This window comes from Salvelinus alpinus, chromosome 30 (assembly GCF_045679555.1).
Source record: "Salvelinus alpinus chromosome 30, SLU_Salpinus.1, whole genome shotgun sequence".
NCBI classification, from domain to species: Eukaryota; Metazoa; Chordata; class Actinopteri; order Salmoniformes; family Salmonidae; genus Salvelinus; species Salvelinus alpinus.
In genome coordinates this window covers 453,601-471,801 of record NC_092115.1, presented here as the reverse complement: position 1 = coordinate 471,801, position 18,201 = coordinate 453,601, and the positions used below count along the sequence as shown (strand labels likewise).

General features: G+C 43.3%; 1 protein-coding gene across 2 annotated transcripts in view; it reads left to right on the top strand.

The window, feature by feature from the left end:
- Positions 1-18,201, top strand: part of LOC139560606 (deoxynucleoside triphosphate triphosphohydrolase SAMHD1-like) — a 48,473-nt gene that overhangs the window by 14,183 nt on the left and 16,089 nt on the right. Inside the window, exons 4-8 of one of the 2 annotated variants that reach the window (XM_071377536.1) lie at positions 11,160-11,320; positions 11,913-12,028; positions 12,112-12,182; positions 12,335-12,490; positions 12,971-13,059. In XM_071377536.1, coding sequence (XP_071233637.1) covers positions 11,160-11,320; positions 11,913-12,028; positions 12,112-12,182; positions 12,335-12,490; positions 12,971-13,059 — 593 coding nt within the window. Of the gene's footprint in view, positions 1-11,159; positions 11,321-11,912; positions 12,029-12,111; positions 12,183-12,334; positions 12,491-12,958; positions 13,060-18,201 lie in introns of both variants that reach the window. The other variant, XM_071377535.1, reaches the window with a different exon arrangement.

Below are 18,201 nucleotides of genomic sequence, written 5' to 3'. Positions count from 1 at the left end.
TCTCTTCCTGCCTCCACCATACTTCTTGATCGTGTGTGAGTCTGTTGTTTCTGTATTAGTGTTCATTATTACTTTTGCTATGTCAATGTCTTTCTTCCGCCATTCTAACTTCAATTGTTTGTTAGGGGGACCCTTCAAGAGTTGAAAAGTCAATTGTGGGGAAATCCCCTTCCCTCTCTTGTGAGGCTTCTCTTCCTCCTTCTTCCCCTGAGGCTCCCTCCTCAGGCCGGACTGGGCTTTCATCTGGAAGGGTATCAATTTCAGGGAAGAGATGTTCCCATTCTGCAGGTGGTACTTCGGGATCCCATTGTGGAGGGCTTCTATCAAAGAGGTCTGCCACAGCAGGTATGTCATCAGGAGTAGCAGGCATGTTACTCCCCCCCATTTCTGGGCTCTCTGACCATACCTGAGGAAGCTTTGGTTGTTTGTCCCTTTCCTGTTTGGACTGTTTTCCCCTGGTACTTCTTCTGAGAGCTTTAATTGATGCACTCGTCGTATCTTGGCTTGTATCTGGTCTGCCATTTTCTTGACTCCTCCCTGGTGTTTTGATCGTTTCCTCTGCTCCTGCTCCCTCCGAGCTCCCGCCTGGTGTATCAGCATCCTCTGTGTTCTCATCTCTATGTGTTTGTATCCTTTTCTCTGTTGGGACTCGTGTGCAGTGGTTTAGATGATACCACGTCTTGCTTCCTTTCACCTGGACTGCTGTTTTTGTGGCTGCGGCCACCTCGTAGGGTCCTTCTCTCCTCGGCTGATCCCACTTCCTTCGGAACACTCGAACGTAGACCAGATCTCCTGGTATCACTGGGAGAGGTCCTTCAGGTCCAGGCTCCGGCACCGTCTTTTTCTCCTGTGAATATATAGCTTTGTGTATTTTGGTTAGATACATCACATACGATTTTAATTCACTTTGCAATATATCCAAGGAGGGACCTTTATACAATCCTCCTAACATTGGTATAGGCATGGGTCGACCCGTAAGCATTTCATGCGGCGATAGATGCGTGTTTCTGTTAGTTTCCATGCGGCAACTCATTAGTGCAAGCGGTAAAGCATCCACCCAATTAAGCCCTGTAGATCTACAAATCTTTGTTATCTTGTTTTTCAGAAAACCGTTAACTCTCTCAACCATCCCCTGCGATTGGGGATGATAGACACATCCCAGCCTTTGTTTCATCCTTAGCTGCTGTATTATTGTTTTTACAACTTTTTGTATAAACGCTGAACCATTGTCTGAGCTAATTTCGGACGGAATCCCGAATCTGGGAATTACTTCTGTTGATAAGAATTTTATCACTGTTCCTGACCCCTGATCCACTGATGGTACTGCTTCTACCCATCTGCTGAACCTGTCTATGATAACTAACATGTACCTTTTACCCCTTATAGGTTTTATCATGTCTACATAGTCCATCACAATATGTCTAAACGGGCCTTCTGGAACCGGTATGTGACCTATAGGCGTAGCTATACCTTTACGTATGTTGTTTTTTGCACATATTTCACATTTTGACAAAATCTCATCTACTGTTGCCTGTAGATAAGGTGACCAAAAACCTTGTTTTTTGATTTTTCTTATCACCTCCCCCCTTGCACAATGATCAATATCATGTGCATCATTAATAAGTAGCGTCAGTAGAGTGGTGGTGGCCAATATGGCACCATCATGTGTTCTCCATATCCCATGTCTATCTACCGAGGCCCCCCTCTGTAGCCAGGTATTCTGTTCAGTAATACCAGCACGAGCCTGAATTTGAATTAGCTCAGCCGGAGATGTAAGAGGTGCAATAGCAACCATGTCCATTAATGGTGCAATGAGAATTGGAACAATACATTTAGATGCTTTTTTGGCAGCTTCATCCGCTGCATTATTGCCCCTAATAACAAAATCATTACCTTTTTTGTGCGCTTGACACTTGATTATAGCTAACTTCCGAGGATACATTAATGCTGTCATTAATTTAACAATTTGAGCATGATGTTGGATGGGAGTTCCATCACTCTTTCGAAAACCTCTCTGTTTCCAGACTGCACCAAACAAATGACATACGCCGTGTGCGTAAGCGGAATCAGTATAGATATTAACGGTTTTACCTCTTCCTAGCCCACATGCTGCAGTCAGAGCTTGTAATTCAGCTAGCTGGGCAGAGCAAGGCTGAGGACAATGCTCTAATATTTCCTCAGTGAAAGCTTTCCCCTTTTGCTTAACTACCGCAAACCCTGCATGAGTACCTGTATAATCTTTAAAACAAGAACCATCTACAAAGTAACTTTCCAGGTCATATCCCTCTTGACCTATTAATGGAATTGATTCTAAGTCTGGACGGAGTTTGGTAAATGTTAAAGCCTCGGCTACACAATCATGTGCTTCTCCTTCAAAATCAAATGGAATCCTTTCTGCCGGATTCACAGTGTTACATCTTTTAATGAGAACGTCAGGGTACGTGAGTAAGCTCATATAATCCATCGTCCTTGCATTAGTTAACACAAATTTACCCTGTTCTATCAACTCCACTATTTTATGATGAGTGCTGATAATCACCGGATACCCCATGGTTATAGTTGATGCTTTGTCATATGCATAATGCAATGCTGCTAATCCCTGATAACACGGTGGGTATCCCTGAGCTACTGGATCCAATTTAGAGCTATAATAAGCAATAGGTTGTTTCTTCCTACCACTACAAGTTTCTTGCATAAGAACAGCTGCTGCATAATTGTTGCACCTGTTTGCGACGTATAACAAGAATGGTTTAGTGTAATCTGGGGTGGCTAGAGCTGGTGCTGTTTGCATTTCTCTTTTAAGTGTTTCAAATGCAACCAACGCATCAGTGTTCCAATCTAGTCTTGCTCTTAGATTAAGCTGTCCAGCTTCTTTCATTATTTCTCTCAGAGGAGCTGTTTTAACTACATACTCTTCTATCCAATCAGAACTAAATCCTGTCATTCCCAAAAAGGTCATCATTTGAGCTACCGTTTGTGGTAACGGTGCTTTGCTAATACCCTCTAGCTGTCCAGGAGCTATTGCTTTAGTTCCATGAGCTATTGTTCTGCCTAAGTACTCAACCTGAGGTTGACAGTACTGTAGTTTTGTTTTAGAGACTTTGTGTCCTCCTTCTGCTAAGCGTTGCAGTACTTTTAGTGAGTCAGAATGACATTGTTCCAAAGTTGAGGCACAGATCAACAGGTCATCCACATATTGGATCAGTGTGCCATCTAACATTAATTCTTCCAGGTCTGCTCTCAATATCTGATTGAAAAAATGTGGACTATCCTTAAAACCCTGTGGGGTCCTAGTATAAGACAAAGTTTTGCCCCTATATCTAAATGCAAACAAATGTCTGCACTCCTCCGCCAGGGGTATACTAAAAAACGCTCCACATAGGTCAATAACCGTGAAGTATTTGGCCTCCGGGGGAACATTGGTCAGCAGAGTGTGAGGGTTTGGGACTTCAGCAGGACAATCCTGCACTATATCGTTAACAGCTCTTAGATCATGGACCAGTCTCCATTTTTTACCATCGGCTTTAAGAACAGGTAGCAAGGGTGTATTGCAATCACTGGGCATCTCTATCAATACTCCTGCCCTGAGCAGTCCTTCTATTGTCAATCTTATTCCTTCTTCAGCCTCAGGCTTCATAGGATACTGGGTTTTCCATGGAAGTTTGGCATTAGGTTTTATTTTGACAGAAACGGGACTAGCAGATTTAACTAGTCCTACGTCTGTATCGTGTTGCGACCATACCTCAGTTGGTATGGTTTTCTCCATTTCTGCTCTAAGTTCACTGATTAATCCTATTCCTTCACCTAACACTACCTGCTGGCCTGCACTAACCTCTACCTCCCTTGGATCACCAATCAACATAGTAGTGGTAACTATTTTGATGAATGATTTATCCTTTGAATGAAAGATTAGTGGATTGTCAGTTTTATCCCACTTCTGTTTCCCAACTTCCTTCATCATCGATCCTAGATCTTTAGATGTATAACCCTGATTTACCAGTAATGTAATGTGAGGAACAGAATCAGAGACATTGAACCATGTCTTCACAAATTCAGACCCCTCTCCATCCATCACATCCATTGCGGCTCCCTGCTTTCCAATAACTATAATTTGAGACATTATTGGTGCTTTCCTTCCATATGCCCCCATAACCCAAAGTTGTTCAAGCAATGGGTCCAGATGTGGGTCAAATTGCATTGTGCAATGATATTCAGATTTAGCTCTAACTGCTTTAGGTATTTGGGCCTGGATGAATTTACCCCATTTCCTGACAGTTCTATCCACATCTGCTTCAATGCCTCCTAGCCAATATACATTAGCTGTTCCTTTTGTACCCATCACTGGTAATTGTAATCCTGTTTTTTCAATTATTACTCCATCAGGAGAACATTTAATTTGTAAGCCCAACTTGCATAGTGCGTCTCTTCCTAATAGATTAACTGGTGTTCGATCTGACACTAAAATTGGAATTGTGACTGATTTACCATCAGTCGTTAGCCGAACTGGAGCGGTCATTGGAATTAACTGCGTATTTCCCGAGAATCCTATTGTTTTGGCATATTTACCAGACATGGGGAGATGAGAGGCATAATTTGGACTCACACATGTGTAAGTAGCTCCAGTATCTATCATCATGGGTGTACCTCTGTTTTCTATTTGAACCTGCAGTATAGGTTCTTGATCAGCCCTTGTTGTTATTATTGGAAACTGACCCTCCCCTTTGGGATTCCCTGGGCATCCCTAGTTTTGTTGATTAGGCCCTGACCATGTGTTCACAGGACCTGAAGGTTGGTTAGGGTTGCCTCGCCAATCATTATTTTGATTCCAACCATTCTGATTTTGTTGGAAGTTTGGGGTATTATTCGTCGGTGGCGATCTACTATTTCTATTTCCCTCAGTCCGATTCTGCCATGGGCGTGTAGGGCACTCTCGCCTGTTGTGTCCTGTTTGCCTACATCCCCAACAGGTGCCTGGTGGCCCTCGAGAGTCTACAGATCCCTTGCCTTTATCAAATTGTACAGTTTTCTGTTGTTTTTTCCCCCCATTCCAAATCGGGGGCTGTGTGTACACATTTACTACTGGCGGTGCAGGTAACACTTGAGCCCGACCAGGGCCGAACAGCTGTGGCTCTCCTGGGGAGACAGCAGCCATTGTTCCCATCTCTGGCCCAGGGGTAGTGACGACAGCCTGGACTTTCTTCTTCCCTTTGTTGGTTAGCTCATCCAACTGCAGCAGGGTCAGTCTTCTCTGAATGTCTTTGCCTTGATCTATCTGTCTCTGTTCATCTTTTCTGTGTTTCTCTACTGCATGGACCACGTAGTCACAGAATTCCCTGTAAGGTTTTGAAGTAAGTCCCACCACATCCTCCAGCCTTCTCCTTACTGGCTGGGGCATGGCTTCTATTATTGAATTTCGGAACATAGTTGTCATTAGGTCATTGCCCTCAGGGTCTTGCTCTGTTTCCATCCTCCACCTTTTCAGCTGTCCATGTAGGTAGGTAGCTGGGTTTTCTGTGTCCCCGATAATTCCACCTCTTAGTGCTTTGGGATCCACTTTTGTTGGATATGTTTCTCTTAAAGCACGCCAGATGGCTGGTCTGTATCTGTCGAACAGTAATCCATCATTTATCACTCCCCCATCTGTACCATCGATGCCACCGTCCTGCATGATCTCTCCCATAGTATGCATGCTCGTCACCCTGGCCAGTAGTGCCCTTATGTCCCCCACCGCCAGCAATTTCCCCACTGTATGTTCTTCAAATGTTCTGATCCATTTACCTGCCCCTTCATGTAAATCAGGTAGACAGACAACCAAACCCTCCAAATCCTGTGTAGCCCATGGCGTATAATGTCCCTGATTGCCTTTTATCAGAATCGGACATTGTTTTCCATAAAAGCCAGATTCTTTTCTTGACCCTTCTCTACGAGCCCTGGGGTAGTTTTCCACCAACTCATCGGTTATGTCCTTATTTGTGCTGCGGGCCCGAGCTTTTTCTTGTTTATCTAGTCTTCTCTTGCTTTCTTCTAGGTTTGACTTTAATAGTCCCAATTCCTTATCTATTTTTTGTCCAAGTAATTGACCCTCTTCTTCCAGTCTGTCCCTATATTGTCTATCACTATCTTCCTCTTCTTCTTCTGATAACTCCTTATCTACTCTTGCTGTTTCTAATGCTGCCAGAGCCTTTCTTAAACCCCCATAACAATTGAAGCCATCTCCCTCAATCCTAGAATCTCTTGTAGTCTTTCTCTGGTCCTTGTCTGCTGAATAAGATGATGCACATGCTGCTTCAGGCTCAGCCCTTTCTTCTCCTTCTGTTAAGTCTATTTCGCCTAGTATATCCAAATGACCCTTTATCATTGGAAATTGTCCATTGAAATAAGGTGGGGGGTTAGGCATCCATTTATTTTTCATTTTCATTGTTTTGTCATCTTTCTTCAGCATTTCTCTTGCCTTTTTCATGCTTTTTAACAAACCAGATCCTTCTTCTTTGAACATTTTTAGTATTTCATTTTCTCTTTCTCGTTTATTTCTTCTTTTTTGTTTCTTGTCATTTGGTTTGTGGTTCTTTATTAGTGTCTCCATTTCCTCACACACCGAGACATCCAACGTTCCCACCGCTGGCTATTTGGTATTTAGTTTTCTTGTGCGTTTCTCCCATTTTATTGAAGTTTTTATTATTTCTTTTTTACTCAAGGGATGCCTTGCCCCTAAGATCTCTACTGGTGTTCTATTCATTTTATTATAGTTCTAATCAATTTTATGATTTCTTTTTAATACCTTCTCTTTATCTTTATTTATTTATATTGTTTATACTTTCTTACCTCTACTTCATGTTCCTTATTGCTTGATCCTAAATTCAATTGATTAGTGTAGCAAGCCTCCCCTTGTCTCCTTTTTATCCTGGTCACTCGATTTTGCACCACTGTCTACTCATCAGGCTATTTTTAGACCGTAGCTTCTGTAGACACAGAGTGTCTGACGGCCTGTTTTTTCCTCTTTCTTTGTTACTCCGTACGCGAATTCTTAATGTGTCCTGGATTCCACTATTTATCTTAACCAACCTAGATTCATTATTAACTTTATAGTATAATTTCAATATATTGGCGCTCCTACTTTCTGTTTTGTTTCACACTTTTCTATCCGTATTTATACTATTCGGTTAACGCCTTTTTAAGTATTTTTATTTATTCTTTGTTTTGACACCTTTTTTAGTAATTCTACTATGGTCGCTTATTACTTTATCACATCAGTGTTTTTATCCTTGATTACAACTTATTTTACTTCGATGTTTCTTAATTTCGTTCCCTCTGCCTAATAGCAGTTAACAGCACCACTCCTCAACGTTCTACTCTATTCACAGGAAGGCTGCGAGCTCCCTCTTCTGGACGTTCTGCCTACACACACACAACTTGTCTTCACTAATGTTCTATTTTTACACAGATCCACTCATTTCTTACAACATTCTCATTCATCCTTTTTATTTTTCACCGGTTCATTCAATCCCTTTGTTTTTACCTCAAAACAACTTAGTCTTTCTTTATTGACTTAATTCACTTCCTCCTACATAAGCCTAGACTGCTAAGATTTCTACAATATGACGAGACTACTGTCTAATCGGATCAGCTAGTCTTCATATCCTATTCACCCCCCCCAATACTGATCTTTTCTTCTATTATTAGAGTAGTATTGTGGCGTGACCTACTGAATTACAAAACCCTGTTAGCTAGACAGAGCGTTTTTTTTATTCGCAGGATTTCTTTTGCATTTGAACGCCGCACAATCGGGCCAACGTTTTCCTGCACCTACATATTTCACCCGTACAGTCCTCCTTTCAGAGCGGAAACTATGAATATTTATTTAACTACTGATTTATGTTTTGACCGTATAAGTTACTTTTGCAGTTGAACGCCGCACAATCGGGCCAACGTTTTCCTACAACCTACTGATTTATGCTTTGACCGTATAAGCTACTTTTGCAGTTGAACGCCGCACAATCGGGCTAACGTTTTCCTACAACCTACTGATTTATGCTTTGACCGTATAAGCTACTTTTGCAGTTGAACGCCGCACAATCGGGCTAACGTTTTCCCTGCCTTCTAAATATTTCACCCGTTCAGTCCTTCTTTCAAAGCGGTAACCATGAAATATTTATTTAACTACTAAATATTCACCAACAGACCCTTCTGCCGCGACGTGAATATCCCACCCAAGCAGACCTTTTTAAAAATGTTCCTTTTTTAAAGAGCAGTATGGTGGCTTCCTAACTACTTATTTATGCAGTTCTCTGTTATCTCTAGAGCCGTTATTCATAAGTAACCTGTCCAAGCATTCCTTCTACTAATTTTATTGAAGAGGTATCACAGGATTTTCTACCTACATTATCTGTTTTGACCGTATGGGCTGCTAGTTGTAGCCCTGCGCCTGAGCCCAGCCGCTCAACTAGAGAGTACAAACAGTCGCGCCGATCAGCCCACACAAGGCTGCTCAAAATGAATGGTCCGATGAGAGGGGCAGTCCGAATCACACACACCCGACACGAGTCGCCCGCTCAGGTTGACTGAGGTGTGTTTACGCACATCCCAAAACAGATCCTGATACGGTCGAACCCGGCCAAGCAGAATCAGACGGAACAACTCCCCCAATCAAACCAGACACATGAACCTGTCTCGAGCAGTCCAACCAGAACAAATGCCCGCTCCCCCCAGCCAAACACCCGACACAAGCAAAGTTCACAGTTCCAGTTCACTCAATCTCTAGACATGCGCATTCATACAAAACCCAAACTCACACATGCATGCACATTTATTTGAATTCAAAAGTTCTTTCGTTTTTATCGTTTTTAGGAAATTTGAGAGAGAGACCTACATGACATTCCTCCCGCTGAGACAGGACTCTGAAGCAATCTACACAAACATTTCAACTATTGTAAGAACTTGCTTACCGTATATAGTTGGGTGGCCACCTCTGTTTGTTAGATTGTCCAAAGAACCCGTCAGCCAAGAACGTCTCCGTCCCTGTCACTCCTGGCCAAGCTCGCCAATTATGTCGTAGAAAATCACTTCAAATATAACTCTTACAAGAACTTTGTGAACTCAAATATGATTTTTAATACAAATTGTATCACAATCTGGAATGTCCGCGGAACACACACTTTCTCAGAACTCCAGCTACTCTATTTATACACACATAGTATTGTCCGTCCCCTATGAAGTCATTCACCACCATCTGCTTTCAATTTGTTTATAATAGTGGCCGGACCCTCTATCCCAGTGTGTCCAATTACCTCTAGGCGCCACTCTGTCTGACATGTATGTTTGTAATGGAATGGTCAGACCATATGTCTAGTGTCCAATTGCTTTTAGGCGCCACTCTGTCTGACATGTATGTTATTATGTCTATGTCTGCTCTGGTACCCCAATGGTGGAACAAACTCCCTCACGACGCCAGGTCAGCGGAGTCAATCACCACCTTCCGAAGACACCTGAAACCCCACCTCTCCAAGGAATACCCAGGATAGGACAAAGTAATCCTTCTAACCCCCCCCCCTTAAAAGAGTTAGATGCACTATTGTAAAATGGTTGTTCCACTGGATATCATAAGGTGAATACACCAATTTGTAAGTCACTCTGGATAAGAGCGTTTGCTAAATGACTTAAATGTAAATGTAATTATACTGTTCACCTATCTTATACCTCTATATGTTATCCATGTGTGTAATTGTACTCCTACACTATTCATCTATTCCCTGTTTTATAATGTAATGTGTGTAATGACCCTACTCTACCCACGGTTACATAACTAGAGATGCACCTTTACTATTCATCTATTCCCTGTTTTATAATGTAATGTGTGTAATGACCCTACTCTACCCACGGTTACATAACTAGAGATGCACCTTTACTATTCATCTATTCCCTGTTTTATAATGTAATGTGTGTAATGACCCTACTCTACCCACGGCCACATAACTAGAGATGCACCTTTACTATTCATCTATTCCCTGTTTTATAATGTAATGTGTGTAATGACCCTACTCTACCCACGGTTACATAACTAGAGATGCACCTTTACTATTCATCTATTCCCTGTTTTATAATGTAATGTGTGTAATGACCCTACTCTACCCACGGCCACATAACTAGAGATGCACCTTTACTATTCATCTATTCCCTGTTTTATAATGTAATGTGTGTAATGACCCTACTCTACCCACGGTTACATAACTAGAGATGCACCTTTACTATTCATCTATTCCCTGTTTTATAATGTAATGTGTGTAATGACCCTACTCTACCCACGGTTACATAACTAGAGATGCACCTTTACTATTCATCTATTCCCTGTTTTATAATGTAATGTGTGTAATGACCCTACTCTACCCACGGCCACATAACTAGAGATGCACCTTTACTATTCATCTATTCCCTGTTTTATAATGTAATGTGTGTAATGACCCTACTCTACCCACGGTTACATAACTAGAGATGCACCTTTACTATTCATCTATTCCCTGTTTTATAATGTAATGTGTGTAATGACCCTACTCTACCCACGGCCACATAACTAGAGATGCACCTTTACTATTCATCTATTCCCTGTTTTATAATGTAATGTGTGTAATGACCCTACTCTACCCACGGTTACATAACTAGAGATGCACCTTTACTATTCATCTATTCCCTGTTTTATAATGTAATGTGTGTAATGACCCTACTCTACCCACGGTTACATAACTAGAGATGCACCTTTACTATTCATCTATTCCCTGTTTTATAATGTAATGTGTGTAATGACCCTACTCTACCCACGGCCACATAACTAGAGATGCACCTTTACTATTCATCTATTCCCTGTTTTATAATGTAATGTGTGTAATGACCCTACTCTACCCACGGTTACATAACTAGAGATGCACCTTTACTATTCATCTATTCCCTGTTTTATAATGTAATGTGTGTAATGACCCTACTCTACCCACGGTTACATAACTAGAGATGCACCTTTACTATTCATCTATTCCCTGTTTTATAATGTAATGTGTGTAATGACCCTACTCTACCCACGGTTACATAACTAGAGATGCACCTTTTCTATTCCAGAGAGGGAAAACTAGAGGAAGAGTGTTATCAGCAATATGATGTATTATTGTCTCCTGTAGGTGTTTAATGACCCCATCCACGGCCATGTAGAGATGCATCCTCTGCTGGTCCGTATCATCGACACCCCTCAGTTCCAGAGGCTCCGACACATCAAGCAGCTGGGAGGAGCCTACTTTGTCTTCCCTGGGGCCTCCCACAACCGCTTCGAACACTCCATAGGGTATGTAGGAGTGTGTGCACTAGCATCGAGTACAAGTGTGGGTGCCTGAGCACTTCATAGTTTAAAGGTGTGTGGGCTTGACCTATATAGGGTGTGTACACCTTTTTAAATCCACGATGCGGAGGGTACATGCGCTAATTGGGATTTAGTCTGTGTGGTTTTAGATGCCCTACCCTGCATTCAAAGTGTGTGTGTGTGGTGTCAGGAAAATAGCCTCACACTCAACGTCAGCAAAACAAAGGAGATGATCGTTGACTTCAGGAAACAGCAGAGGGAGCACCCCCCCCCCACCCCATCCACATCGACATGACAGTAGTGTAGAAGGTGGAAAGTTTTAAGTTCCTCGGCGTACACATCACAGACAAACTGAAATGGTCCACCCATACAGACAGCGTGGTGCAGAAGGCGCAACAGCGCCTCTTCAACCTCAAGAGGCCTCAAGAGAGAAATTCGGCTTGTCATTGATTTGAAAAGGCACAACAGAAACGGGTTCCTTTTCAGCCACTAGCCCCTTCCTTAAGCTCCCAGTTCCCAGTGGTTACCTAGCTGGTTTCATGAGTTGTAAAATGGTTGTTGTGGTTGTGTGTTTCAGGGTGGGCTACCTGGCAGGTTGGCTGGTCCAGGAGTTGAATGAGAGACAACCAGAGCTCGCCATCTCCCGTAGAGACATATTGTGTGTCCAGATCGCTGGTCTCTGTCACGACCTGGGTGAGTCACACACACACACACACACATATATATACACACTTTTCTTCAATCTTACTTTCTCATGAATATCTCTCACTCTCCAGGTCATGGTCCTTTCTCCCATATGTTTGATGGGATGTTCATCCCTAAAGTGCGTCCAGAATTGAGGTGGAAGGCAAGACCTTTCTTTCCTCATCCTGTCTCTTTTCCTTCTTTTTCGCAGTGTCTACATGTCTGTGTTGTTGTTTGTGTCTCTCTTCCTGTGTGTGCTCAAAAATGTGCAGGTCACCTGTATTTGTGCGTACGCTCACCTTGTGTGTGTTGCAGCACGAGGAGGCGTCCCGGGAAATGTTTGACCACCTGGTGTTTAAGAACGTCTTGGAGCCGGTGATGCAGGAGTATGGCCTGGTCCTTCCTGAAGACCTGGTCTTCATCAAGGAGCTGATTGCTGGACCACAGAACACTGATCCTCTCCACCAGGGAGTAAGTCAGCCAGCCAGTGAGCCTGTTAGTCAATCAACCAATTTAAGAATCATGGAGGCGTGGGTTCGTTTCCCACTTCTGACACCAATGGTAACGGAGACCGCCCTAGTGGTGGAAGTTTCGGTGAAGAAGCCCAAACATGACGATAACAGAAAATCTAAATTGGGGGTAAACTGAATAAATCAAATCATAGTAGAGCTCTCATATGAAACCAGACCTCAACACCTGAAATCCGGCAGCCATTCTGACCCTTGTTGCCTCCTCACTGAAACCTTCACCGCTAAACGTTACGATCATCAATCAACATTAATCAGTCAACGAACATCAATCAATATTACTTCATGAATATGATTTATTTATGCTTTCTAGCAGTTAGTTGTCTACAGGTTGAATTGAAACTAATTTGGAGTTTCATGCTCGGATCTCAAAGGATTTGTCTTGTCTGAGTCTGTTCTTTTCCCTCCACAGTGGCCATATGAGGGCCGACCAGAGGAGAAGTCCTTCCTCTATGAGATTGTGGCCAACAAAAGGAACGGCATCGATGTGGACAAGTGGGACTACTTCGCCAGGTGAGTCCCCCAGTTGGACTTTATCCCTTTTAGAAATTATGATCAATTACTGGAGTAAGCTATATTAGAGATCTGACAATACATAGGACCATTGGAGTATATTAGGAAAATAGTGCACTATGGGCAACTTTTATTAAATAATCTTCAGGGCCTAAAATGAACACCTGCCAAATGCGGGTTGATTTTGGCTTTGGCAGGTAAGATGTCTATTTCACCAGCCATGTTGGTGGTCAGGGCTCCACAGTGTGAGCATTTCACTCGCATTTGTGAATAAAAAGTATGATCACATTTATAGTAAAATAAATGCGGCTGTTTTGTAGCCAAAGGATGATGAGGTCTTAGGTAAAAAATAGATAAGTAGAAAATAAAAGTAACAAATTAACAGCAGCAGTAAAATAATAAGCGAGGCTTTTTAGCGAGGCTGCTGCTCCAGTTTCAACTGTTCTGCCTGCGGCTATGGAACCCTGACCTGTTCACCGGACGTGTCACCTGTCCCAGACCTGCTGTTTTCAACTCTCTAGAGACAGCAGGAGCGGTAGAGATGCTCTCAATGATCGGCTATGAAAAGCCAACTGACATTTACTCCTGAGGTGCTGACTTGCTGCACCCTCGACAACCACTATGATTATTATTATTGGACCATGCTGGTCATTATGAACATCTTGGCCATGTTCTGTTATAATCTCCACCCGGCACAGCCAGAAGAGGACTGGCCACCCCTCATAGCCTGGTTCCTCTCTAGGTTTCTTCCTAGGTTTTGGCCTTTCTAGGGAGTTTCTCAGAGCCACCGTGCTTCTACACCTGCATTGCTTGCTGTTTGGGGTTTTAGGCTGGGTTTCTGTACAGCACTTTGAGATATCAGCTGAAGTAAGAAGGGCTATATAAATACATTTGATTTGATTTTTACAGGGGGTGCCGGTACAGAATCAATGTGTGGGGGCACCGGTTAGTCGAGGTAATTGAGGTATTATGTACATGTAGGTAGAGTTAAAGTGACTATGCATAGGTTATAAATGGAGAGTAGCAGCAGCATAAAGGAGGGTCTGGGTAGCCCTTTGATTAGCTGTTCAGGAGTCTTATGGTTTGGGGGTAGAAGCTGTTAAGAAGCCTTTTGGACCTTGACTTGGCGCTTCGGTACTACCCTAACCCTAACCCATGCTGTAGCAAAGAGAACAGTCTATGACTAGGGTGGCTGAAGTCTTTGACAATTTTTAGGTACTTTCTTTGACACTGCCTGATATAGAGGTCCTGGATGGCAGGAAGCTTGGCCTCAGTGATGTACTGTGCCGTTCGCACTACCCTCTGTAGTACCTTGCGGTCTGAGGCCGAGCAGTTGCCGTACCAGGCAGTGATGCAACCGGTCAGGATTCTCTCGATGTTACAGCTGTAGAACCTTTTGAGAATCTGAGGACCCATGCCAAATCTTTTCAGTCTCCTAAGGGGGAATAGGTTTTGTCGTGCCCTCTTCACAAATGTCTTAGTGTGTTTAGACTATGATAGTTTGTTGGTGATGTGGACACCAAGGAACTTGAAGCTCTCAACACGTTCCACTACAGACCCGTCGATGAGAATGGGGGCGTGCTCGGTCCTCCTTTTCCTGTAGTCCACAATCATCTGCTTTGTCTTGCTCACATTGAGGGAGAGGTTGTTGTCCTGGCACCACATGGGCAGGTCTGACCTCCTCCCTATAGGCTGTCTCATCATTGTTGGTGATCAGGCCTACCACTGTTGTGTCATCGGCAAACTTGATGATGGTGTTGGAGTCGTGCCTGGCCATGCAGTCATGAGTGAACCGGGAGTACAGGAGGGGACTGAGCATGCACCCCTGAGAGGCCCCTGTGTTGAGGATCAGCGTGGCAGATGTGTTGTTCCTTACCACCTGGGGGAGGCCCGTCAGGAAGTCCAGGATCCAGTTGCAGAGTGAGGTGTTTAGTTCCAGGGTCCTTAGCTTAGTGATGAGCTTAATATATAGAGACAGTATATCTAGCTTGTCTGTCATAATATAATAGAGACAGTATATCTAGCTGGTCTGTCATACCTCTCGGGTGGCGCAGTGGTCTAGGGCACTACTAGCTGCGCCACCAGAGTCTCTGGGTTCGCGCCCAGGCTGGGCTGGGTTCGCGCCCAGGCTCTGTCGCAGCCGGCTGCAACCGGGAGGTCCGTGGGGCGACGCACAATTGGCATAGCGTCGTCCGGGTTAGGGAGGGTTTAGCCGGTAGGGATATCCTTGTCTCAGTATGTAAAAAAAAAATAATAATAATAATAATAAATGTAATAAAATGTATGCACTCTACTGTAAGTCGCTCTGGATAAGTCCCTGTGACTAAAATGTAAAAAAAAATGTAAATGTAGTTCCAGGGTCCTTAGCTTAGTGATGAGCTTCAAGGGCACTATGGTGTTGAATTCTGAGCTGTAGTCGATGAATAGCATTCTCACATACACTACCGTTCAAAAGTTTGGGGTCACTTAGAAATGTCCTTGTTTTTGAAAGAAAACCCCCCAAAAATGTGTCCATCAAAATAACATCAAATTGATCAGAAATACAGCGTAGACATTGTTAATGTTGTAAATGACTATTGTAGCTGGAAACAACAGATTTTTGGGGGGAATATCTACATTGGTGTACAGAGGCCCATTATCAACAATCATCACTCCTGTGTTCTAATGGCACGTTGTGTTAGCTAATCCAAGTTTATCATTTAAAAGGCTAATTGATCATTAGAAAACCCTTTTGAAATTATGTTAACACATCTTAATAAAACTGATGTTCTGATTTTAAAGAAGCAATACAACTGGCCTTCTTTTAGACTAGTTGAGTATCTGGAGCATCAGCATTTGTGGATTCGATTACAGGTACAAAATGGCCAGAAACAAATACTTTCTTCTGAAACTCGTCAGTCTATTCTTGTTCTGAGAAATGAAGGCTATTCCATATAAGAAATTGCCAAGAAACTGAAGATCTCGTACAACGCTGTGTACTACTCCCTTCACAGAACAGTGAAAACTGTCTCTAACCAGAATAGAAAGAGGAGTGGGAGGCCCCGGTGCACAACTGAGCAAGAGGACAAGTACATTAGTGTCTAGTTTGAGAAACAGATGCCTCACAAGTCCTCAACTGGCAGCTTCATTAAATATTACCTGCAAAACCCCAGTCTCAACGTCAACAGTGAAGAGGCAACTCAGGGATGCTGGCCTTCTAGGCAGAGTTGGAAGAAAAAAAGCCATATCTCCACTGGCCAATAAAAAAAAAAAATTAAGATGGGCAAAAGAACATAGAGGAAGACTGGGGGAGAAAAGTGTTATGGACAGACTAATCTAAGTTTGAGGTGTTCGGATCACAAGAAAGAACATTCGTGAGACAGAAAAAATGAAAAGATGCTGGAGGAGTGCTGACGCCAATCAAGCATTGGTGGCAATGTGATGGTCTGGGGATGCTTTGGTGGTAAAGAGGGAGATTTGTACAGGGTAAAGAGCCTTCCTTCTTCAAGATCCATCACTCCATTTTTCAATGCCATGCCCTATGGACGGCGCTTATTTTGAGCACAGCACCAAACTATATAAGAACTATTTAGGGAAGAAGCAGTCAGCTGTCTATAATGGAGTGGCCAGCACAGTCACCAGATCTCAACCCTATTGAGCTGTTGTGGGAGCAGCTTGACCGTATGGTACGTAAGAAGTGCCCATCAAGCCAATCCTACTTGTGGGAGGTGCTTCAGGAAGCATGGGGTGAAATCTCTTCAGATTACCTCAACAAACTGACAACTAGAATGCCAAAGGTCTGCAAGGCTGTAATTGCTGCAAATGGATGTTTCTTTGACTAAAGCAAAGTTTGAAGGACAATTTTATTATTTCAATTAATTATTTATAACGTTGTCAACGTCTTGACTATATTTCCTATTTATTTTGCAATTCATTTCATGTATGTTCTCATGGAAAACGAGGACATTTCTAAGTGACCCCAAACTTTTGAACGGTAGTGTAGGTGTTCCTTTTGTCCAGGTGGGAAAGGGCAGTGTGGAGTGCATCATTGGCTCTGTTTGGGCGGTATGTACATTTGAGTGGGTCTACAATTTACATTGTAACAGGAGCGGCCAAACCTCAAGTGGCCAATGTAGCGCAGCGGCCACACGCTCAAACGCAGAGAAATAGGCATCAACTTCCGACTCCCGGAATGGAAGGACTAAAGCTATATTTTTATTCACATCGAAGTGGGCTTGATGATAAGCAGCTTGTGGAGTCGCACTGGAGCCAGCTTCTAGCTCCAGTTGTCGGATCCTCACCTTGTCGATATCCATTTTCCTAATTTCAAGATCAAAATTCATCTGTCTCTCTTTATCTTTTTGCTGCATTTCTAACCGGGCCAGCCTCACCTTCAGCCTAGCGGCCCCGTCTGAACGACCTGAAGCAGAAGATAAAGGATCGAATCGAGGCAATGTAAAGGGGGTACGAGCAACCCCTTCCTCCGCCCTGTCCTCCGACTTGGCATCGGAAGGTCTACCCGTCTCCTCTCCTTGCAATGAGAGAATTCGGTCTCTCATTAAACCCTCCCTGACTAGCACCAAAAGCTCAGCCTTTAGGGCTTTCTCAGGGATAACAAATCCATAATGGTCAGCTATAGCTAAAAGGTCTACTTTCCGAAACCTCACCAAACAATCAATAGAGGGCGCTTCAAAAAACTTGGAGATGGCTGAGGCAGCCATCTTGTACACAACAATCTACTGAACACACAAACTAAACAAGTCATCCAAACTCACAACCTACCATCATACCTCAATCACTAACCACAGAGAGCAGCAGGGTCCGGTGGGTTTAATGGAATCCCGGATGAGCCCCCATTATGTTACGCACGCCTCTGAAAAGAGGGAACACAACACCCTGCTACAACTCAACTCTCCGTGAAGCGAAAGAGGTATGGACTGTAGGTGTGAGTAAGGATGACAAAAAGGCAGAATTGACCGCTCACTAGGATTTATTTCCTTTACACGGTAATATGGGGAAAAGGGGCTGGACGGAACCAAAGCAAAGAAAGTAAATATCAAAGCTCCCCCTCTCCTATCTAACCTGCCTACCCACTACTTCCTAACTTAGCACCACCTGGTGCCCTAACCAAAATACAGGGGGTGGTCCGCCCAGGTCTTACCT